The sequence below is a fragment of the Bison bison genome, unplaced genomic scaffold, assembly GCF_000754665.1.
Source record: "Bison bison bison isolate TAMUID 2011002044 unplaced genomic scaffold, Bison_UMD1.0 scf7180017864525, whole genome shotgun sequence".
Lineage (NCBI taxonomy): Eukaryota > Metazoa > Chordata > Mammalia > Artiodactyla > Bovidae > Bison > Bison bison.
In genome coordinates, this window is record NW_011495076.1 from 11,966,434 (window position 1) to 11,991,681 (window position 25,248).

Genomic DNA, 25,248 nt, shown 5'->3' on the forward strand with positions numbered 1-25,248 from the left:
AGCAACTAAGCTTGTGAGCCACAACTATTGAGCCTGTACTCTAGAGCCCAAGAAATGTAACTGCTGAGCCCGTGTGCCCTAGAACCCATGCTCCACAACAAGAGAAGCCACCGCAACTAGGAGCCCATGCATCACAACTAGAGAAAAATTCCGCACAACAATGAGGACACAGCCAATAAACAAATAAGTACTTTCTAAAAAATAGCTGTTGAACGTACAAAACTGATGCTTGAGAGATGGACTTCTGGACTCTCTGGACATAAAGAGGTGAAGATACAGATCTAGGAGTCTGTGCTTTATTGGAAGTCTTCATCCTCTATTGCCTGGGAAGATGCAGTGACCTTCTGTTACATCTTCGGGTCCCTAGTTTCTTTCCCCTCCAATCCATTCACCACAGACACCAAAGTTGTCTAATTACAGTTATAAGTAGGCTGGTTTCCATGTCTTGATTAAAATTTCCCAGGGGTTCTCCACTACTAAAAGAGTGCAGAGCCCTCAGCAGGATTGTAAGACTTTCTGTGATGTGCCCCACTTAACCTTCCAACTTCATCCACACCCAGGCCCAGCCCACACAGCTTCTGTGCCAGTTACAGCATCCTAAACAGCCCTGCACATGGCACCTGCGTGGGTGTTGTGTCTGTCCAGAGTATCTGTCTCCTGCCTTGACTGTGCCTTAGCAACTCCAGCTTATCCGATATAGTAATATCTTCACTCTGAAATACTCTGTGGCCCATCCTTTACCGTAGTTAGCTCTCCTTCCCTATATTCCTCCAGAGATGTGCACCCATCTGGAATGCACAAACTAGAGGGCAGTGAGTGGGACAGGAGGCTGGAACTGCCGACCAGTGGGCAGCATCTGTATGGTTAGCAAGTTTTTTTGATATCTTGACCTCTTTTCTCTGTTTCTCTCCCTCAAACACACATACACTGCTCTGAATTATTTTTCCTTGATCAGTTATATAAATGCAATCCTGAGCACACTTGTTTTTAAGTTGTCCTAACCTTTTGGTTTATTGATTTTTCAAAGATGCAGAGTGTTTACTGAGGTTCAGATATTGGATTCAATTCTTACTTTTCTGTTCTGTTCTATTTTTACAAGGATTGCTTCGTTTGGCATTCTTAATTTAAAAGTATTTAAGATTTCTGTAGAAGGTTTTATTTGGATCTTTTATTCTCTGATTATTGATCTCAATGTAGTGATATTTACATGCTTTTTTCTCTCAACACAGAACTGCGTTACGTTTACACAAGGAATCCACATTTATACAAAATGTGGCCAGTTTTGTTATTTCTTCTATTCACATTATTTTCTTATTTTCTAAAAGCTTTTTTATACTTTGCCTGAAAAGAAAATGTTATATACTGACAAAATTCACCTTGAAAAGTGTCCCTGGTTCACTTCACCACCAGAGAGTCTACCTGGTAACTTTGATTTCCAGAAAAGTTCTCATGTGTGAACAAAATAAAATTCAGGCTTACCCTAAGAACTAAGTGCAAATAGTGGTAAAGGAGGGCACCTCTTCACTCGACCACTCCGTATTTCAGGGTCGCAGCCTGGCCTTTGGCATCCTTATGTGTCTCCTCTTTTTCTGTTTTCCCCTGGATGCTGCTCTCTCTTTATGTGACAGTGGCCATGACATAAATAGGTCCACTTACCACCAGCATTCCTCTGTAGGCATTTGATTTCTGCTCTAGGTAACACCGGAAGAGATTAATCAGTTATATAAACTCACTCGTGAGCACAGTTCTCCCCATTTGGAATTCACTGTCTTATACTGAGAGCATTTTCAACCACCGAGGGAGGGAAATGTCTGATTCATTAATGAGTAATGTACCAGCTTCCTCTCTGTGTCTCCCTTCAGTGGTTCACATTCAGACCATTCAGTCAGGTTCATCCTAATCAAATCCTGTAATTGACTGCAACTGGAGAAGATTGCGAGGCTATTTTTTTAAAAATTTAATTCGTGTACTTAGATGTTTCTCAAATGTGACCTGGGGGTTTGAGTTATTCAGGATTTCTGGATTAATTGAACAAAATCTGATAGCACTTCTGCACAATCTGAACTATAAAATTGCATCTTTCCATTAGGCTGAAAAATAATTTTAAATAGTTTTATGGAATTTCAAGAATCTTAGCACTTTAATATTGAAAGCTTAATCTTCATATTTTCAAGGGCAGTGAAACATTCTTACCTGACCTACAGCTTATTAATGGGACAAAGGCTGTCCATCAATTAAGACACTGACAGTTCAATGTATTTTCTGAACAGGACCTTTTAATGATATGCACAATGATAAAACAAATGTCCATTTATTCTTAATTCCCAGAAGTTGAATACTTTCAGCCATTCTTAAAAGGACAAAGATATTTACTAACAGAGTAAGACTATGTGAAGGATAGTCTTGAGAATATAATGGAATTCAGTTCTTTTTATCTTTACTAGTATCATATCAGAGTTGAACAATGATCTCAATCATATGTTACAGCTGGAAAATGCAAGTTGGCTTTTTCTTGTGCAATGATTCAGTCATTTTCAACTTTTAAAATGTTTATTGGAAGAAGGGATACAGTATTAGATAAAAATCTGAGTAAGAGCACTATTTGGGTCTCTTTCAAAGAAACAACATTTGTGTAATAATCAGGAGTAATTGTTTAGAGCAGCCACCAAAATAATATTTATAACACATTAAAATCATTTTGTGCCATGTTTCTTTTCTCCTACAGAAATCTACATATGAATTTTAATAACCTTTTTATTATAAAGTATGCAAATAAATATAGGAATTCTTTTTCTGTTTCAGAAATTTCATGTCAGTGACAGGTTGCCATATAGACTGTAATGAGCTCACAAATCTTTTCCTTGATTTTTAGGGGAAAAAAACCTTTATTTTATATGGTTATATTTTCATAGGATCTTTAAAACCACCTGTTATGAACAGGTTACCTTGATAATCACTTTGAAAACAGCATATTTTAGATACACAGCATCAAAACATCAACAACAACCCCCCAAAAAAGTATGCACTTTTGCAACATGTGTGTGCTATAAAAACCTAAAAAGTACTGTTCTACTCCAACTGATAGATAGGTTTGGCCAAAATAGTTTCAATCTAAGTTCTGTTAATAAAAACGGTAATTATTCCCTTATTTTTCTCCATTTGCTTACAACTCATATTGTCATGTAATACACATTCATGGGACATAATTATACTAAAATTTTATTCATTGTTTAATATGAAATTCAATTTAACTAAGCATTCTGTATACTCATTTGCTAAGCCTCAGTGGTGAGGTGGATTTACTTTTCTTTAAAGAGGTAAAATAATAGTTCCTTCCTGGAGAAGGCAATGGCAGCCTACTCTAGTCCTCTTGCCTGGACAATCCCATGGAGGGAGGAGCCTGGTAGGCTACAGTCCATGGGGTCGCAAAGAGTCGGACACGACTGAGCGACTAACACACATACACACACACAATAGTTCCTTGTTTGTTGTTCTATGTTAGTGTGGAAAGCCCTTACAGTGGCCTTTGTCTTAGAGTACAATTTAAGAAGGACTTCAGGAACTTGAAATAGCTTGAGAGGAAAACCGCAAGATGGCCAAAGAGTAGAAAAATAAGAAATAATACTATTTAAACTGTGGATGAGAGGGCTAAGGTGATGAAAGAGTCGGCAAGTATTTGGAGTGGGCTCACCCAGTGGACTATGCCAAGTTCCTCATTTTTGATGAGGGTAAGCAGAAACTGGCTACACAGCTTAGGAAGATGAGCATAAAAGCAGCATTTATTGAATGCCAAATTCCAGTGTCTCATAATTTATCTTTAACCCTCCTGTCCAACCCATGGATGTGTACCCTTATTATTCCCATGTTTTAGATGAAGAAACTGACACTTGGGGTCAGAAAGTATGTAAATGGTAAAGCCCGGATTCACATCACATTGAAGTGTGATGACACTGAAGCCTGTACTCTCTCCACTACACATGCCCTCTTCTCCAGAAGGCTTATGAGTTATTGGGAACAATGTTGTCAAGCAAAATAGTCTGTAAATATTAGACATAAAATGAAATCATGTGTGTTTTGACTCATTTAAATGTGGTCATATAAAAGAGTAGTCATGTGGGGAAAAATCATGAAGACTCCTTATGTGCCTTTGACTTACTATTAGAAATCATCATCAAGGTAGTGTCTGGCTACATTAGAAAGGATTTTTGACATGCATTATTTTATCTTTCTGAAGTCAGTTTTAGGTTTTTTGATGATAATAACACTTAAGTGTTAAAACTTTAGACCTAAGAATTAAATGTTCCACAAGGCATGTTTTAAAATTTGCTGTTTGAACAATCCAGTAGATCTGTCACTTTTCAAGTTAGGTTGCACATTTAGATTTTCAGCATTTATTTTACTGTCTTCAAATCCACAGACTGTACACTTTTTGGGGATAGAAACTCTCTATTTATACAGGGGCATGGTATACAATGGGAGCTCACAAATATTTGATTAATATTTGATAAGCTATGACTTCATAAGTAATGAGTGTTTATAAATATAATATTTTAAATGTCATCAGGAATCTCCTATTAGGATCTTCTTTCCTGGACTTTGTTTTTATGGGCACCCTTTTAAATTAATGGAAATAATATATAAATGTAGAAAGGGCTAAGAATTTTCCCTAGTATTTCACTGTGGTAAGTCATCCTGGAGAATTTAGCCATGACTGTTTTTATGACTGCAATTTCCTTAATACGGGACTTCAGCCATTTTCCATCATCATAAATCCCTTTTATACACTTAAAAGCAGGATTGAAGTGTTTTCTAGCTTTTTATATCCTGACTCTTCACTTAGATACATTATTTCTATCTTTGATAGAAATATTTCTATCAAATACATTATTTCTATTTTTATGTTAAATTCTGAAGGAGATCAGCCCTGGGTGTTCTTTGGAAGGAATGATGCTAAAGCTGAAACTCTAGTACTTTGGCCACCTCATGCGAAGAGTTGAGTCATTGGAAAAGACTCTGATGCTGGGACAGATTGAGGGCAGGAGGAAAAGGGGACGACAGGGGATGAGATGGCTGGATGGCATCACCGACTCGATGGATGTGAGTTTGAGTGAACTCCGGGAGTTGGTGATGGACAGGGAGGCCTGGCGTGCTGCGATTCGTGGGGTTGCAAAGAGTCGGACATGACTGAGTGACTGAACTGAACTGAACTGAAATATTGAGGTAGAATTTGAAACTATAGAGCAGGATAAAAGCTACTATAGCACCTCAGAAATTTTAACTAGAAGATACTTTCCAAATGCAGATTGAAATATTTAATTATTCAAGTAAATAAACAATCTTTTCCAGTTACTCCAGTTACTTGAATATTTTATATAAGGCTGCTTTTGTGCACTTGAGTTTGAATTCACAAGTTTGTAGAATCTTCAAGTGGACATTATTTGGTCAAGACTTCTTCAGGCACAAGAAATAAAATAATCCCAATGAAACTGCTGATAAAAAAAGAGAAAGAAAGGAGGAAAGGAAAAATTTACTGGTTCTCATTAGCTGAAGAAGACCCAGTAGAAATGGATACTTCAGCAATTGCACTAGTGACTTGCCTTTCTCCATGTCTAGGATGTTCTATCCCTTGGGTCATTTTCATGCCAAGGCAGGCTTTTTCCACCCAGTGACAAAATGGTCATCAAACACTACAAATTAACATCATCCTTAGGGCTGGTGATCTTTAAGAGAGAGAGAGATCTCCTCCCAGTATCTATGCTGCTGCTGCTAAGTCGCTTCAGTCGTGTCCGACTCTGCGACCCCAGAGACGGCAGCCCACCAGGCTCCCCCGTCCCTGGGATTCTCCAGGCAAGAACACTGGAGTGGGTTGCCATTTCCTTCTCCAATGCATGAAAGTGAAAAGTGAAAGTGAAGTCACTCAGTCGTGTCCGACTCCTAGTGAACCCATGGACTGCAACCTACCAGGCTCTCCCGTCCATGGGATTTTCCAGGCAAGAGTACTGGAGTGGGGTGCCATTGCCTTCTCCGCCCAGTATCTATATTAAGCCCCAAAAGACTCTGGCTGCCTTGCTTTAGTCACATGCTCACCCCTGACCAGGCTCTGGGTCAGAGGAATAGAATTCACTAACAGACCAGCCTGGTTTGCAAGCTCACCTTCAGGTGAGGAGGTGATTGACGGCCCCATTAGATAGGGGAGAGTTTTCAAAAGAGTTGCCAGTAGTAGAGAGAGTCGGGGCTGTGCAAGTAAATACAGAAAATTTTTTCAAAATATTGTGCCTTTAAGTCTTTTCCAGGAAATACAAATAATTTGAAACAGTCCAAATAAGCATCATATTTTTTAAAAAAATATAAATACACTTATAAAAACTAGATATCATGTTTTTCATATTTTAGATAATATTTTATCCTCTTTGAATCTCTTTTTTTTTCATAAAAACATGGGATTTTTCCATTTTCCTTAAAAAAATGTGAGCAATGCTTATCTTCTAAGAAAACATTCAGATTAGAAGAATTTATATAATGGACCGAATCTTATAAACTATAAAGCACTGACTATATAGTTATAAAATATTATGATTTTAAGAAAATTCCTAAAGAAAACAAATTTACCCATTTCAGTGTTTTAAAAGTGTCTCCCTTACAAAACCTGTTCCATAACTCCTGTCATATTTTTTCATGAGGCATCAGTACTTGCTTACAACATAGGGGCTTCCTGTGGCACAGACAGTAAAGAATTTGCCTATAGTGCAGGAGACCTGGAGGCTATCCCTGGCTTGGGACGATCCCCTGGAAAACCGAATGACTACCCACTCCAGTATTCTGGCCTGGAGAATTCCATGGAAAGAGGAGCCTGGTGGGCTGCAGTGCATGGGGTTGCAGAGTCGGATATGACTGAGCGACTTTCATAACACAGGCATATGCTTTGAGACAAGTTTTTGTTGATGAGGACAGTGATGGTGATGGTGGTAATGGTGATAGGCACAGGTAGTTAATAAATTCTTAGAGAATTAAGTGTATTTCTAGATTTCTAGGGCATGAAAAGCCCAATGTAAGCACGTTACAATATATGAGAAAACTAGAGGTAGATAGATGGCATACAGAGTTGAGTAGGTGGTATTACCTTTAGGTTAAGCTAGTATTTGTAGCTAATAGAGCAGTCCTCTTTAAAGGAAATACCCCTAAATACCAAAACTTTAATGACAAAGGTACCATTGAGATAATCACTCCCAGGAAATATGTTGCCAGTGAGATTATCTTAACTATCAACTAAAAAGGAATAAAGAAATGTTTTATGAATGATTCAGTTTCACCTGCTATGTGCATGACATTTTAAGAGAATGAATTAGTCAGTCTGTTTGAATCATCTTTACGTGTTCCTTTTAGTAAGGATCTCAAAGTTGGTTAAATGGCCAGCACTATTTCAGAAAGAAAGAAAAAACAAACAGTAAAAAGACATTTTATATTGAAAGCCTGATCCAAGCATATCACAGGAAATAAATATATCAAGGCAAAAATATATGAAAGATGAAAGTATTTCTGGAGTCACTCCCAACATAAATATTAAAATTGCTCACACAGCCTGATCTGGCAGATGATAGGGAAGAAAAAGAAATGCCAATTCAATGGCACTGGAGTAAAATGTAGAAAAACAATCTCAGAGTTTAATATTATTAGAGTTGAATATACTTCAAAAGTTCATCAATTCAACCCAGGGGTATGCTTGTAGGTATTTAATAACCATCCCTCCATGGGGGGAGAGCTCTGATTTGTAGTGTTTGCCAACTTCTATGGTGTAAATACTTCCACCACGGCCAATGTCAAGCTACCAAGATGAGGTCACTGAACATGAGTTGCGAAGAGATGTACATGATAAGCTCCCATTAGCTGGTTCCAGAGGACTCCATTACACAACTTGTTAAACACTATAATTTTGCAAATAAGAAAGCAGCTAAAGCCAAAGGAACTGGGTGAATGCTTTGGGGTCGTACAACTATGTAGCTGTACTGCCACAACTAAAACTCAGGGTAATGCCCCCCCACCCCATGCTGAGCTTCACTACTGTGAATGCATTGTGAGGAAAGGACCATGACTGATTGATTGATAGACCTGCCTGACTCCCTTAACCTGGTTAATTTTCCCTTGTGGGGCTCCCATAGACATTTCCATGTTGAGTTTAAATTGTCGCCTGTTTGCTTCCTTGACTAATCTGAGATCTCACTGACAATTTGAAAGTGTTTTACTTATTTTTGTATCTTCAGCACTCTGCACAGTATCTGGAATACACTACATGGTCGAAAAGTATTAGTTGAGCACATGAACAAACAATAATTGAGATATTTATTGGCTTACTGTGTGCCAAGCACTGCTTGTAGGGGTTTATAAGCATTCATTCACTGAATCCCCCTCTCAGAGTGACCATCACAAGAGACAGGTGCTGTAATCACTCTGATATTTCAGATGAGAAAACAGATGCTCAGAAAGATTTACCCAAGGTCGCACAGACAGTGAATGGACTCAAACCCTGCAGTCTGTCTCCAGAGCCTATGCACTCACTCACTCAGATGTCAGTTAACTGGCAGCATCATCAGAGTGTATAGCTCAGCAACATATATTTCCAGAAGTATTCCTCGACTACTTGTAAAGGACACAAACATTTCCTAGAGAAGATCCAATCTGACCAATACACACCATTGTTAATGGGGACCTTAATTAATTGGAATGATGAGTAAAACAGGATGTTTGTTTTCTTTTTATCTGAGGAGTAAACAGAAACCCATATTTTAATTTAAAATTCTGTTGTTGACATGGGCCCTAGTCCTATATTTTTGCTTTAATAAATTTTTTAAAAAATTAACCTTTCTTTGATTTCTCAACCTGAAAAACCACGTCACTATTTGCTATCAAGGGAATGTAAAGAGAGTATAAGAGACTGAGTTACTAACTCCAGGGGAATTCTGCATTGTTTTTTCCTTAAATAGATTTTTTTTTTCCTCCTTCCCTACTGGTTTTCTTATGATTTGCCATCTCACTAAGCAAGATAACAAAGAAACCTGTTAATGCATTTGTATATTTTCTTGGGTTCTAGTTGATTGAGGTTTAGTATCGTGAAACACTTACCTACCAACCTTAAGATATGAACCTGTTTTTTAAACATAATATAATACCTCAGATTTTTTAAAAAGTTTTGAAGGCTCCCTCAAAAAGCCTAGAAGAAAAAAGTCATTCTCACTCCACACTATTAATGGGCATCAATTAAGATGCAATTTGGTTGTAGTGCTTTTTTTGTTCTTTTAACAGTGATATTTAATTTATATTCTTCCCTTATTGTTTTTCTAGAGAAAATACAGTGATAAATTATGTATTAGACTAATATTTCCATTTTCAGGAGATACAGTGATACCATTTTGAGAAGTGCCTTTAATTTTTCTGCATAATATATTCTAGAAGGTTTAGGCACTTATTTGTAGTTTGTATTATCTTCTAATAGGACCACTTGTCTTGAATCCTTTTCTTAACAATCCTTGCAATTCCCACCACCAGCGCAAAAATTTTTCTAGTAAATTTCCAATTAAAATTACATACAAAAACAGCACATTTATGTGTGTTTATAAATATATGTACACGTGTAAGAATCATATCAGTTCAGTTTAGTTCAGTCGCTCAGTGTCCAACTCCTTGTGACCCCATGAATTGCAGCACGCCAGGCCTCCCTGTCCATCACCAACTCCCGGAGTTTACTCAAACTCATGTCCATCGAGTTGGTGATGCCATCCAGCCATCTCATCCTCTGTCATCCCCTTCTCCTCCTGCCCCCAATCCCTCCCAGCATCAGAGTCTTTTCCAGTGAGTCAACTCTTTGCATGAGGTGACCAAATTATTGGAGTTTCAGCATCAGTCCTTCCAATGAATACTCAGGACTGATCTTGAGAATGGACTGGTTGGATCTCCTTGCAGTCCAAGGGACTCTCAAGAGTCTTCTCCAACACCACAGTTCAAAAGCATCAATTCTTTGGCACTCAGCTTTCTTCACAGTCCAACTCTCACATCTATATATGACCACTGGAAAAACCATAGCCTTGACTAGACGGATGTTTGTTGGCAAAGTAATGTCTCTGCTTTTGAATACGCTGTCTAGGTTGGTCCTAACTTTCCTTCCAAGGAGTAAGTGTCTTTTTAATTTCATGGCTGCAATCACCATCTGCAGTGATTTTGGAGTCCAAAAAAATAAAGTCTGACACTGTTTCCACTGTTTCCCCATCTACTTCCCATGAACTGATGGGACCAGATGCCATGATCATAGTTTTCAGAATCATATAGTTATATATATATATATGTATACACATACACACATATGCTATGTAACTGAGCAAATTGCTTTCAAAGATGAGATCTCTTTTTGATACTTGGAGCAGTCATGTGAGGCCATTGGACCCTGGGACTCAGAGGTGAATGAATGAATTGCCTAAAGTCACACAACTAGAGAGGGAAAGGGCCAGAACCAGAGCTCTGTCTCGCTTCTGCTCTGATGCACTCTCCCTCTTAGCTCAGGAAGCTGTTTCAGTGTTAGTGAAGCATTCAACAGACTGTACAGGTTCTTGTCAGCCAGATGTGGGACTGAATCTGGTTTTGACTGTGTGACTTTGGGCAAGTTTGCTTGCCTAGAAATGGAGAATAGTAATGCTTCCTACGTCACAGGGTGTTTATGAAGAGTATATCAGAGGTTCAGCAGAATGCCTGGCACGTGGTGTAGGCACTCAATACATGTTATTGTTATTTTTACTATTACATGTTTTATTCCTTATTGAAGCTCTGCCTTGCCCTCTGTAATTTTGTAGCCTTTAAAGCCTATATCCCCTAATCAGATGCCTTCATTTGGATCCTGAAAATCATTGTATCCTTAACCTTTCTTGTTTTTTTTCCATATCTCATGAATGTGAAGAGGAAGTCATATACATTGTGTCTTATCTTCAGGAAGCCCTAAAAGCTACTATACAATCCTTTCTTTCATTTCTTGCTGACCTCAGATTGCATGCCCTGCTGTAGATATTCTAAACTTTCTCCTACACCCTGAAGTCAGTCCTTGGTAACTCCTCTGTATCCATCAATTTCAGCAGATGATCATATACCCTAATTTATTTTTAGATATTGAGATCATATGCCCTAAACTCCTTAAATGTCCCTATATCTTTATCTGACATCTCATCCTCTCCTGCTGTCTCAGAAAGAGAGTCTTCTCTTACATTTCAGGGCTCTTGGAAATGCCTCGTTTTGCTCTCTTGGAATGTTGATCAAGTACTTTTATCTCCCTCATTTGCCCTTCTTGTTTTCCCTACTTCTCTAGGTTCAACTACTTGTTTTTCTCCTGACTGTGTCACATACTCTCTCTTGTACAAATGGCTCTCCCACTAGAAATTCCCATTCCTCGTTGTCCTTCAGGACTCAACTCCAGCATCATTTCCAGTATGATTGTTTGCCCTTCCTACAGACTGACATAATTTCTGTCAACCTCGTGCCTCTACCAAGTGACTGTGAGGTTTGCAGGGGAGGTACCATGTTCTGTATTCCCAGCATCTACCACAGTGTCTGGCCTTTAGTAAATACCTAACAAATGTTAGAAGGAAAAGAGACCTACAAATGAGTGTCTTTCCTACAAATTAAAGTCCCCTCAACCCTCACTGTCCTTCCTTTGACAAGCATTCTACTTCCTCATCACACATTCCCTTTCAATTCAGTGTCTGACACCACTGTTGAATCTACTGAAAGTACTCTTGTGAAGGTCAACAAGTAGCCTTTGTATGATTATATCCACTTTCCTGACCCTTTCACCCACCGTCTGTGACACAGTGCAATACTGGCTGTCTTGACATCTCGCTGAACTAACTTACCTCCCTTGACTCCTTCCCTAGTTTTTCCAGTGTGCAAATTGCCAAGACGTGGTTCATTTGTCTTCTCTTCCTTCACCTTGTCCCTCCAGGAACATAGTCATTCTTGTTATTAACCATCACCTCTGTGCGCAGAGTTTGTTTCTGTTCCAATCACAATCCTATTTATCCCACTAAGATCAAGTTTTGGAGTTTCATTCTTTCTAATGCAGAGATGGCAGATACTTGGCACCCATGCTTCTGCTTGCCTCTGTCTCGTCTAAGAGGGATATTATTTCACCCAAGACCAGCTGCACTACTTTCTCAGTATGAGCAGGCTTCTCAGAATTTTCATTATACTCCTCTGTCGCTTGGTACTAATGCTCTGTCGCTTGGTACTAATGCTATGTTGCTTGGAATCTTCATTCTTCACTTACTCACCTGCTTACTGGTAAACAGTGTAAAACCTATTAGTCATCCCTGTAGTAGATCATTTTCACTCATTTCTCAACAACACATCAAACTCAACATGTTTACAGTCAGCTTATCATATTCTTCGATCGTTAGCCTAACTTCCTCCTGCTGACTACCCTAGCTTTGTAACTTGTTCCATTCCACTTTTTCCCAGATTACACTGCTTATCCTTTACCTTGTCTTTTGTGCTCCACCAACTTAGGTGTCAAATCTTATTTATTCAAATAACTCTCACTCATCCCTTCCTTTCTATTTTTGGGGCCACCATTTGCTTCTGGCCCTTTTTACCTGGTTGTGGGCTATAATACCTGTCATCTGGCCTCCTCATTGCCAGGTTCTACCTGCTCTAAGTCACTTTGCCTCCAGATCAATCTACCTAGAGTAAAACCTTGCTCATATGACTCTCTACCTCAGAATCCTTCAGTGACTTTCTATTATCTCCTAAATAATGCCTGTAATTCCTGTCAATTTGGTAAGATAAAATTATATTTGATTTTGGAATCAATAAGATTTGGATTCAGGTTCTGGCTACTACACTTATCTGTTCTGTGACTTTGAACACTCATATTAATATTTATTCACTCATAATTTTATTCACTCATATTAATATTTATTCATTTTATTTAAATTTTATTCAACATATATTTATTGAACACCTTCTTTGGTCTAGGCTCTGTATGAAGCCCATGAGATGGAGTGATGAGCCAAACAGGCATTGTCCTTTTCTTCTGGATCTCAAACATATTGGACTTGTCCATATTTCTCATGATCATAGTCATCCCAAGTACAGGTCATACTTTCCTCTCTTGATGCTTTTAGCTTCTGGTTTTTGCTATACAGAAAATCATAATAGCATGCACTATAGTAATTTTCATATGTGTATCATATCTCAGCTTCAGTGTAAGTTCACTGAAGGGTAAGTGCCATGTCCCATTTCCCAAACTGCAAGCACAGAGCCATGCACAGTGAATTCTGTTGTGTTTCTATGGACCTCGAATTAGTCTTTGGCATAATTACAATGCCCAGTATGTTTTTGGAGACTCCTTTTGTCCTGTCAGAATTTCACATTTTTTAAAATGAAGAGGAAGTAGTAGCCATTTGGTTTCTGCTTCTAAGACCTCTCTTTTCCAAACCTGCCTGTAACTATTATAAGTAGAACTCACAATGTGCACCTTCAGTTTTTAAAACCTGAATAACAAGTCCACTCATGCTTCCTAGTAGAAATACTGTCCGTGCACATAAAATGGAATGTTAAAATAACGTTCTTTTAACTAAATAGCTTTTGACTTGGTAATGAACAATATGTTGTTTTTCCCTGAGAAATAATTCCAGCATTTTAGTCCTAAAGATTATATTTTATACATTTTAAGCTTGCTGTTTTTACATTCCCAGTGATCTTACATTATTAAGTTAAGCATTTGCCTATCCAAAACAATAGGTCAATTATAGCCAAATTATAACCATACCTTTTCTCTGCACACAAAATCCTATAAACAGCATGTGATCATATTGCTTCTAGAATTTATGATTGTTTTCTTCCAAAAGGAAGCTAAATTTAGCTTAGTAATTCTACATGCTCCCAAGGAAACAATGCCTGCTGTGATTTGTAGAGTAAATGAATCTGAACCACAGTTCCTTTACTTGACTAACTGAGAAAGTTTAAATATCACCCTAGTCATTAACCACAGATATTAAACCACATGAAACAACCAGCAAGGGGTTAAGAAAGAAATGTGCTATTTTTCTGACTTCACTGCTGAATGAGTCTAACTTAGTTGTTGTATCGTTCTTAATACAGAACATTGTTTGCATCTTATAATGGTTCTCTAAAATTACTTGTTTGTGGCTTGAGTTCTAAAATTAAAACAATGTAAAGTCATGTCCAACTGCACAATGCATCTTTATGTGAAGTCAGCTAGAGTTTTTTGTTTTCACTCAATGTAAAAATTCCAGTTAGGAAGATGTGTTTCTAACAGTCTAACTGGTATAGTTCTCTCAGTTTCTTCTTCTTTGTTTCTAATGACAACTAAACTGCTCTCGCCTTGAACGTCTTTTGGCAGATAAAATTCTCACCATGAAGGCCCCTGCTGTGCTTGCACCTGGCATTCTTGTGCTTCTGTTTACCTTCGTGCAGAAGAGCAATGGGGAGTGTAAAGAGGCACTAGTAAAGTCCAGGATGAATGTGAACATGCAATATCAGCTTCCTAACTTCACTGCAGAAACATCCATTCAGAATGTTGTTTTGCACAAACATCACATTTACCTCGGTGCCGTTAACTACATTTACGTTTTAAATGACAAAGACCTTCAGAAGGTTGCTGAGTACAAGACTGGGCCTGTGCTGGAACACCCAGATTGTTTCCCATGTCAGGACTGCAGCCATAAAGCCAATTTATCAGGTGGTGTTTGGAAAGATAACATCAACATGGCTCTGCTTGTTGACACGTACTATGATGATCAACTCATTAGCTGTGGCAGTGTCCACAGAGGGACCTGCCAGCGACACGTCCTTCCACCCAACAATACTGCAGACATAGAGTCGGAGGTTCACTGCATGTACTCTCCTCAGGCAGACGAAGAGACCAACCAGTGTCCTGACTGTGTGGTGAGTGCCCTGGGAACCAAAGTCCTACTGTCTGAAAAGGATCGATTCATCAACTTCTTCGTGGGCAATACCATAAATTCTTCTTACCTTCCAGATTATATATTGCACTCGATATCGGTGAGAAGGCTAAAGGAAACACAAGATGGTTTTAAGTTTTTGACAGACCAATCCTATATTGATGTTCTACCTGAACTCCGAGATTCCTACCCCATTAAGTATGTCCACGCCTTTGAAAGCAACCATTTTATTTACTTTTTGACGGTCCAGCGGGAAACTCTAGATGCTCAGACTTTTCACACAAGAATAATCAGGTTCTGTTCCGCAGACTCTGGATTGCATTCGTACATGGAAATGCCTCTGGAGTGTATTCTGACGGAAAAGAGAAGAAAGAGATCCACAAAGCAGGAAGTGTTTAATATTCTCCAAGCTGCATATGTCAGTAAGCCAGGGGCTCAGCTTGCTAGGCAAATAGGTGCCAGCCTGAATGATGACATTCTGTACGGGGTGTTTGCACAAAGCAAGCCAGATTCCTCAGAACCAATGAATCGTTCTGCTGTCTGTGCATTCCCTGTCAAATATGTCAATGAGTTCTTCAACAAAATCGTCAACAAAAACAATGTGAGATGTCTCCAGCACTTTTATGGCCCCAACCATGAACACTGCTTCAATAGGGTAAGTCACACAGGTTTCCTACTTGCAAATTATGAGGCACATGTCAGAATAGGTACCAGCCTAAAAGTGTAATATTAATAGCATTTAGAACAAGATGCTTAATTGTAGGTGTTAAAGGCTTTTTTTTTAATGAGGTCCCATTCTCTTACTGATGTATGAATTGTCTATATTCTTGGCTTTACTTAAAGAAACTTAACTAAAAACAAACAGAAAACTCTTCTAGAATGTTGATACATTAAACATTTTTAAGTGCACTAATATGCTTCTCTGAATTAATTAGAAAACTATAGAGGAAATTTTTGCTCTCAGATTCCTCCTTTGGATCTTGGCTTCAATGCCTGAAGTCCTACTTGAATGGGCATGTATCTACCAAGTTCTGATTTGGTGCTTTTCACCTGGTTGACATTCAATGTCTATAGATATAAATATTTTGATTGATGATTGTTTATACAACATAAAATGGTATTTTCACAGGAACTGTTAGGGAAATTCTTTGTTGCTTTGATTTAAATATAGTAAAGGCTACCAGTTATACCCAGAGGATTTATCCTGCTGGTCATCAGATCATTTAGGGCTAGCATCAAATTGAGAGGAAGAACATCAAATTGGGAGTCCATTGTGGCCTTGCGCTTTCTTGGTGGGGACCCAGATTTGAACATTACAGACTTGCTATGCCTCCTAACCTAAGGACCACTATGATCATAATTGGATGAAAAAATGGTATAGCTTTTCTAAAGACACCTGACTTTGAAAATGTACATCTCCCTTACTCTTAACAGTTTTCAGTCTAAGTGGTAAAGGTTATAATTGCAAGCAGGAAGAACATTACACATGTCCTTGATAAAAGGAAGTATATAATTTGCAGATGGGTACCAAGGACATATGAATTCAGAAACGTTTGTTTTACTTTTGCTGAAATGTCTAGGATACTTCTCCAGATGGAAACTCTACGTAGTTTATTTATAAAGTTAGAAAAATGCTTCGGAGAAAATGAATCCATCTTTCAGTGAACTAAAGCCATAACTTACTTCCTTTCCTCTCGAAAGTCTATGAATATACATAATATACATACATATAAATTCCAACTAAGACTTATTTCTCCCTGAATACATTTTAATATGTGTGGCAAAATCTGTGAGAAGCAATGGGATTGCTCATGAGGCTACCCCTTTTCCTTACTAGAAAATGCAAAAGAATGAAAGGAAACAAAAAAACTTTCAGAAACCTGGGAATTAGGAAATAAAAGTGTAATATTAATAGTATTTCAGAGAAAACACTTTTCCTGCATCCAATAAATTGCTTCAGAAACACAAGTTTAGAAATGAGTCAACTGGAAATTCCTGCAGGGCCTCTAAAGCACATGACTTTGTTATTTAAATCTTGTGTAAATTTGTTGAAAACTAAAGAGACTTTACCTTACAAGGATATATTGATATCTTATCTCTTTGCTTTATTTTGTACATTTCAAACCCCAGATATAAAAGTATTTATCAATTCTAGAAATTCTCAAAACACAGCTGAACTTTATCCTACCCGTTTGACATTTTTAGTGTTCCAAGAGGAACAAAAAGGCAGGATTACCCAATGAAATTCAGGTCAGTTTTATCACCCAGGAAAAATGCCCAAAATGCACCAACCACACCTGAAACTATTATCACTCCCATCGCAAAAATTCTTGTGGGAAACAAGATGAAACTTGCCAACATAGTCTTCTCACAAAGGAAGCCAACTTTAATACTAGCCAAATTCCATAAAGACAAATACCTTCAAATCTCTTCATTTATTTGCCTGTTTATCTTTTCTGGTTACTGAAGGTCAGAATTCTTCCAAGAATGAAACTACCCACGTTCTCAGTTTTCATATACCCACCACAGAAGGACCTCAGGTTGTTCCAGTAACCAGCATACAGACATTTCCCAGCTTCATCTTAAAATGAAGGCACCTAGAGCCATTACTCACACAAAACCAAATGATTTACAGGATCAAATTAGTTTGGAAAGACTCTAAGCAACACAACTACTCCATTTTGTCTTGGCAAATTTACTTGGCAGAGATATCAGGTGACCCAACAATTTCCTGGAACTGAGTTTTTATTTTGGCATAACATTTAGTGAATAGATACATATATTATAGTTTTGTTATTAACATGTCTAATCGATCAGATCTTTATAGAGGAACCATTGTGTGCTCTGTGGACAAAGAAAGCTGCAGCGCTAACTTTCCACTGAGGCTTTGAGAGCATGTTCGCAGCAGCAGGGGTTTTCTGGCTCTCCTTGAGCTTCTGCCCTGTACAAACTGTATCTCTATCACAGGATCAGACAGAGCACCAGGAAAGGGTCTTTTAGGTTTTAAGGGTCCAGCAGCAGTATCAGACCTGACTTGCTTATTTTAGATCATGTATTATGTTGCTTTTTCCACTCTCACATTTTATAAAAGTATATGTGCAGACTTTCATATACATCTTCTCATACTGATGACATCACTAAAACCCTCTTTCGAGTTACCTGATAGTTTCCAGAGCAGGTCGTCTTCACCTCTTAGTTATTTGTACTTCAAAACTCGTTGATTCCTCATATGATGCTGTTTCTGGAAACTTATCCCACGCCACAGATATCCATTCATGTACTATTAGCGTTGACTATTAGTTCTTCATCTTTATAGTGTAACCGTTTTCTTTGTTGCTTTTGAAAGTGACTGCTAAAGGGTTTGTTCACAGTGATTTCTACCTTTTAGAATTATGAGATTCCACATCCACAAATAATTAAATCTTTGGTTAAAAGTCTTTACTGCCCTTTTTACGCATTCATCATTCAACCACTGTAAGCATTCTAAATTAGTATTGATTGAAGTTGTTTTAGGTTAATGTGTGTTCCCTAAACGGTACATTGTTATTCAACATAAAGTAACTGAGAAAATGCTACATAATCTGGAGACTTGGAAAATCCCCAAATTTGGGCATTAAAAAAAACCCTTCATCTTCTATTTTGGGATAAACTATTAAAAATTCACTCTAAGCACATTGATTGGATATCCAACAGTGTCATATAAGAGATTTAGTAACATGACAGTTATTCCAGGGAAAAAACTAGGATCAGTATACATTGGCCTAATTTCTTCCAAATAATCAATATTGAATAAAGGAATGTTTTGTCCTCAAATCAGCAAAGATCCTGTTCCCTAAATTACAGTATACTTATTAACAGAAGTAGAATTATGTGTTTTGAAAGATTTTTAATCCAAGTTGAAATGAAAAAGGGGTCTTTGAAATATCTCTCACCTATCTAAAAAATAGTTATGACATTATACTTTCTCTTGCAATACCAATATCAAAGTTTTATTTTACATATAAGCATTTGAAAGAACATAAATAGACTTGTAGCAAATATTTTTACCAATATCTTGGTCATCTTAATGACCAGTGATTGATCATTTAAATGGGAAAAGCATGCAATTTGGTGTCAGAGTCACCTGGTTGGAAGCCCTCGTCTCCTATGTGCCACCCGTGTAACTTCTTCCACATTACCTAATTCTTAGAGCCTCAGTCTCCTCATTTGTAACATGCAGATAGCAATACCTACTTCTCAGGCTTTCTATAAAAACATGGGATAATAAATATAAAGTACCTGGCACATAAGATAATCATGAATTTAGCTAGTTGGGAGGCAGCACAATCTCATGGAACAAGAGATCTGGATTCAAACTTGTACCCCATGATTTTCTATCTGCCTGTCCTGAGCTGCTGCTACTGCTAAGTCACTTCAGTTGTGTCTGACTCTGTGCGACCCCATAGACAGCAGCCCACCTGGCAAGAACACTGGAGTGGGTTGCCATTTCCTTCTCCAATGCATGAAAGTGAAAAGTGAAAGTGAAGTTGCTCAGTCGTGTCTGACTCTTTGCGACCCCATGGACCGCAGCCTACCAGGCTCCTCCGTCCATGGAATTTTCCAGGCAAGAGTACTGGAGTGGGTTTGCCATTGCCTTCTCCAGCCTGTCCTGAGAGCATTATTTAAATCCAATGAACCCATTTTCCTCCATGCAGGACTATGGTATGGACAAGTGCAACAATGTTTATAAGAGGCTCTAACTTTGTCCTTGGTACATTATAAGTAATAGCTCTCATTGTAAGGGGTATTTGTGTAAAGAAAGTCAAATTCAAATTACTGGATTGTTTTCTGGAAGAGGCACATTCTGGTTCTATTGCTCTTGAGAGTCTTTTACTTCCCTGGCTGACTGTTATGAGTGACCACCTCTAATGTTTAATTTGTGTAAGTCCTCCTGAATACTTAACAGTTTCAAAAGGCAAAAAGGAGATATGGGAGTGGTGGTGGTTTGGAGGGTGACGAGAAGGACAACTGGATCAGAATTGTGCTGTGTAGTCAGTCTAGAAGGTATAAGGTGCTCCTTTCCCTGACCTTAATTCTAACTTCCTATGGCATTATAAAGTACAATGCTTATGTTATGCTTAAGTTATATGTTCAAGAATTTGCAGATAATGAAATTTTAGAAAAAGTCAACCTCAAGGTTGTTTGTACCAAGCTTCCTTGTTTTTAAACATCATTTATACTCAAATTCAAAGAGTAGCCAACTGCTTCCCAAAATAAAGGAAACTTAAAGTAGTAATTTTCCATCTCCGTTTCAGAGTGCCAAAGTTAAAGGGTCACCACTCAGAGGCATCAAAGGAAGAAAGCAAAATGATTAGAACAGTTTTGAATGAAAACAAAATCAAAACAAGATGCAAACAAGGGGTAATAGGAATAGGCATAAAAATAAACATATGGTGATGTTTCTTTATTACTATTATAAAGATGATAGATGAGTAAAATTGGGTTACATTTAAGTTGTAATGGAAGAAAATAATTGCAGCCTTCCATCAGGAAACCACAAGGACCATTATTGATCTGTCATCCTCAGGGCATGTCTCATAATATTTAATAAAATAAACAAAGATTTATAACTCTTTATAGGCTATATATCTATTATCTCCCATACCACACCATTTGAACTGGAAATGTGGAGTCAGTGTTACAAGTAACATCCATATAATTATACTGGTTTGGCATGCTTATTTAAACAGTCTAGCACTCTCAAGAGAACACATTTCGTATTAGGGATGAAAAATGTGAAGTCAGATTTCAGGGTTTTTTTACTTCCTGTGCTTCAAAATGAGAGAATGTTATCCTATATGTAAAATGCTATTGAGGATTCTTCATTCTAAACACACTAAACGTCTTGGCCATATGCCAAATGTAATAGATTACCAAAGCAAAATCTTGCAAGAAAGAAAATCCTTGACATCTAAGGATTCAATCTACTTTAAAAAAAAAAATCTAAGTAGAAATTCTATACACTTGATTCCTTTCCTTCTGTAAACTCTTCTTTATTGTCTCTCAGGCTCAGGGAGTTGCTGCTCCCTGACTTAGTTGAATTTTCCATGTTGTCTGTCACATGAAATGTACTACATTGCATTATTTTATTAAGAGGAATTTAAAATTATTTTCTTTCCAGAATTTTGTAACACTGAGATCACAGGGCATACCATTGGGGTATTAGAAAACATGTTACAGAGTGAGCCATTAAAGATCTTTGCTTTTTTCTCATCCTCCTGATAACCCTTCTTTAAACCATTTTGTAGTTTATTCGCAGGTAGGACGGGGGAGCCTGGTGGGCTGCCGTCTGTGGGGTCGCACAGGGAGCACACCCTAGGAAAGAATGAAAAAACAAAGACATGACGTTTGAAATAAGTTAAACAAAGAAACACAGTTAACACTGAGACTATCACCAAAACTGTAAATAGGTTTAACCTGTGAATTATATCAATTCAGAATGTGACTGACAATATTTCCCACCTGTACATGGGTATTTATGCGTTAACTGTGCGACATGCATTATAAATTAATTCTTCATTTTTCTCAATGTCCTTTGAAGCAAGTTGTGTGATCTTTTATTTAAGTAGTTGATTTCTACGTGGAGATTCGCTTCATTAAATTAATTGAGCAAACAATAAGGAGTTCGGGCAAAAAAATAAATCCTAAAGTTGGTCTTTGAAAAGTTGAAGTGATAATATTCTGAAGCTACAGCTCTGGTACATACATTATTGCCATACCACCACATGATTAGAGACTTCTAAAAGCATATGAGACTTCACATTTTGATAAGAATATTCACCTCCTTGAGTAATCATGGATTTTTTATTCCACATAATGTATCAAATTTTGAATGTTACATCCTTCCTTCAGACTTCTGTCTTATTGATGACATTCCATCCTGCATTATTATCTCCTCTAATAAGAAAAATGAGGAGCTGTCATAAATTGGATAGAAGACCCACCAGGAATTTCTGCCATTGCTTATTCATAGGTTGGCACAGATACTGAGTCAGTGGGCACCCGGAGTTCAGGATGACTCAGTGCCCAGATATGTGCTGTAAGTCACATCTCCAGTGTCCAGAGAGGGCTGCAAAGGGCTCATTTATCAGGGAAATGAACCAAGTGTTCAGCTACTCTTGATATCATTAATACTCCTTTTATTTTTTAAAAAATATAATAGTGAATGTGGTAAATGATTCTAGGATCCTGGATACATTCCAGTCTGCTCATTATGCATTCTTCCTCTATCTAAAATTGTTCATTTGCATATGAATGACTTGCTAAGTAAAAGCCTTGGAAAAGAGGCTTCCTGCACTTCACCCTAGACCTAGGCTAAGGTAGAGCAGATAAAGTGTGTCTTCCTTCTATACTGCAAAAATACCTCATACTCTCTTGTTTCTCAACAAGAGAACAAAAAAATATATTATAAATGCTTGCTAATATAGAATAAGGCTTGTTTTAACTATTCTTGATGTTCAGTAATGGAGGTGTTTTATGAACAGTATCTAACTATAAAACAAAAAAATAATTAATTCAGACTAAAGTCTGACTTCAGTTGTTTGATTTGGATAAATCACCAAAATGTTCATCAATCAAAGGACATTAAAATGGTGATATTTCAAATGATGCTGTAGGTAAAGGCATGAATTGAGGTCAGTTTTGATTTGTAAAGCATTCTCTTCTAGAACTGATACTACAAAAATTAAGTTGCTGAGTTGTCATCTCAAAATATATGGCTGTCTCATGATTTGCTAGAATTTGAGTCCATGTACCAAAAAATGTAAATCCATATGATACTAAATTTTCTGATGACATTTCAAATTTAAAATCCATTTAACACTTGCCTCTAGCAACTAGTCTACAAACTAAACTACAGGAAAAGTGCTACCCAAGGAAATGGGAAAAATACAAAGATTAAATTGGTATGTTAGCTCTGAGTGAATCAATAGTATTTAGTGCTAATGCACTAAGCAGATTACAAGCACTAATGCAATGGCAGTCAATAGTAAAAATGAATATCTCTAAAAATTATCTTGGTAATAAAATGTGCAACATTTTCCATTTATTTTAAGCTAATTACATTACATGCTTGTTCATTCATTTTATTAGTTTAAACCAAGTAGCAGAAGCCTAACCATTTCATTCAATGCCTAAAACGGCCGAAAACTTGTAATCTTTGTTTTCTTCAAGAGACAGAGGAAAGGACTTATTCATACAACTAAGAATCAATAAAAAATTCAACAGAAATTTACTGACTGTCTAACCCTACTGGCCTTAAAATAATGAGTGATATAGGCCTGGTTCTTGCCTTTATGAAGCAAACCTGCTGGGAGAGGAGATGACAATAAACAGTCATACCAGCAAACAAATACATACTGATAATTTATGAAATACAGTGTAAGGGAAATAGGCATCTGTGAATGCAAATGAAGAGGAAGATCTAAATTTGGTAGTATAGTCACAAAAGGCCAGCTTGAAGAGGTGAAAGTTTACTTTTTCATGAAACTAAAAGTTAACTTACATAAAGCTCAGAATTTTAGAAAAAGCAATTATGTCTTTATTGCATGGTCAAGTACATAGCCAGTTTTTAACAAACTGATAGCCATTACCTATATCATAAGTTTGTTGTCTTAACTACATGCTGCGGCTTTTTGAAATGGGTTCTGACTGTAAGTGCATATTACTTTAAACGTAGAAAAATCTATCACAAGAAGTAAAACTGTGCTGGAGAATTTAACTTTTTAAACACTTTCTCTTTTTTAAAAAAAGTTGTCAGTGTTTCCGAACTTTGTCTTTTCTTTGGTTTCTAAGAAATTGTCACTTTTTGCTAAGTATTAATAATTCTTATTATGAAGAAGATAATGTGTGGATTTCTAGAAGCTAAGGACATAATTTAGATAGCACTCATTTTCACTGCCTCTCATAGCCTATCACTTTAATCACCTTCTTTGAAAACAGAAATTTCTTGTATCTGTCAAAGTTGTTTCTTTCTTCTCCCCCTCTTCTTTCTTCTGTGGCCAACATTTAGGACCCTACTCATCAGAAAAATCCATGTTTCTTAGGGACAGATAGGATTGTCCTGTTACCAGTAAGTCCTATGACAAAAAAAAAATAGTCATAGAATTATGAAAATACACAAAATAAGCTCTTTTGAGACTGTCAAAGTTGTAAAAGTTGATGGAATTGAAAGGAATGTGATGCTGAGCCTCATTGTCTTTCTGCATCTGTGGACTGTCCTCTACACAACTACATCCATTTACACCATTTCCTTCTCATGAGAATAATGTGGCCTTGAGGGCCAAGTGAGAGACAAGTGTTCCCAAGGACTCATGAGATATCATGGGCACCTGCTGAGTGTACATGAGCATGTACATGGGCATGTGCTGTAGTTCTAATGCATCTCTGGCTACAGACACATACTGCCTTTTTCTTTCATGATAGTCATGTTTATCTGTATATATTTAATTCTGCAAATATCTAAATAAGTTTGCCTTAGGCACTTTGTCATGCTTTTTTGTACCTAAGGATGTGCCTTGCAGATCATAGACAATAGTGTTGATTTTGACAAAAAATTTGTCTTCCAAAAAATTTGCACAGTAAAGAGAGACCATCTGATTTGCTACAGTGTTTGGATAAAAGTCCTGGTAAAATCAACAAATACATTTTTGTGACTGGATCACAAGAAGCATTGTTTTTGTCATCTCTGCACATCGCAAATATTTGCAATGCAGGTGAAAAAATATGTATGAAAAGTAGAAAGAAATTCTCACTTTTGCATTGTTCACTTTGTTCACATTTGTTTGGCCCTGAATGAAGTAGAGTTTGCCAAGGGAAAAGATGAGGGAATAGGAGCCATTTATTCTTTAGGGCTTATTCCTGTGCCTACAAGTCAGAGAGGTCACTGGCTTGCCCCTTCCTGAAGGCTATAATTACAGGCAGAGGACTGTTTATTTTCCAGTAAAGTGACCAGAATTTTGAATGTTAAGAGATTGTTTATAAGAGTACCTTGTGAGTATGGTTTATACAAAACCTCAGAAAATATTAGGGATGTGAAATTATTTTTCTTCATGTTTTCACTAATCTGAGAAGGTCTAAGACACTGAAATATTCTACAGTGCAATAACAGAGGTGAATATGAGGTCAAGTTAGGTGATCCTGGTACTAAAGGAACTGAATTAAATTAATAAAGAAGAATTTATAATATAATATTCCTGATGATTCATCAAATATAAATTTATCTGTGGCTCCAACATCATGGTAAACAAGAATC

The 25,248-nt window shown here is 37.3% G+C and overlaps 1 protein-coding gene across 3 annotated transcripts in view; it reads left to right on the top strand.

Annotated features, from left to right (window-relative positions):
- The window catches only part of MET (MET proto-oncogene, receptor tyrosine kinase), a 115,414-nt gene that overhangs the window by 16,616 nt on the left and 73,550 nt on the right, over nt 1–25,248 (top strand). For all 3 annotated transcript variants that reach the window (XM_010831211.1, XM_010831213.1, XM_010831212.1), the window contains exon 2: nt 14,396–15,612. In XM_010831211.1, the coding sequence (XP_010829513.1) occupies nt 14,410–15,612 (1,203 nt within the window). In that variant the 5' untranslated portion in view covers nt 14,396–14,409. The remainder of the gene's footprint in view (nt 1–14,395; nt 15,613–25,248) is intronic.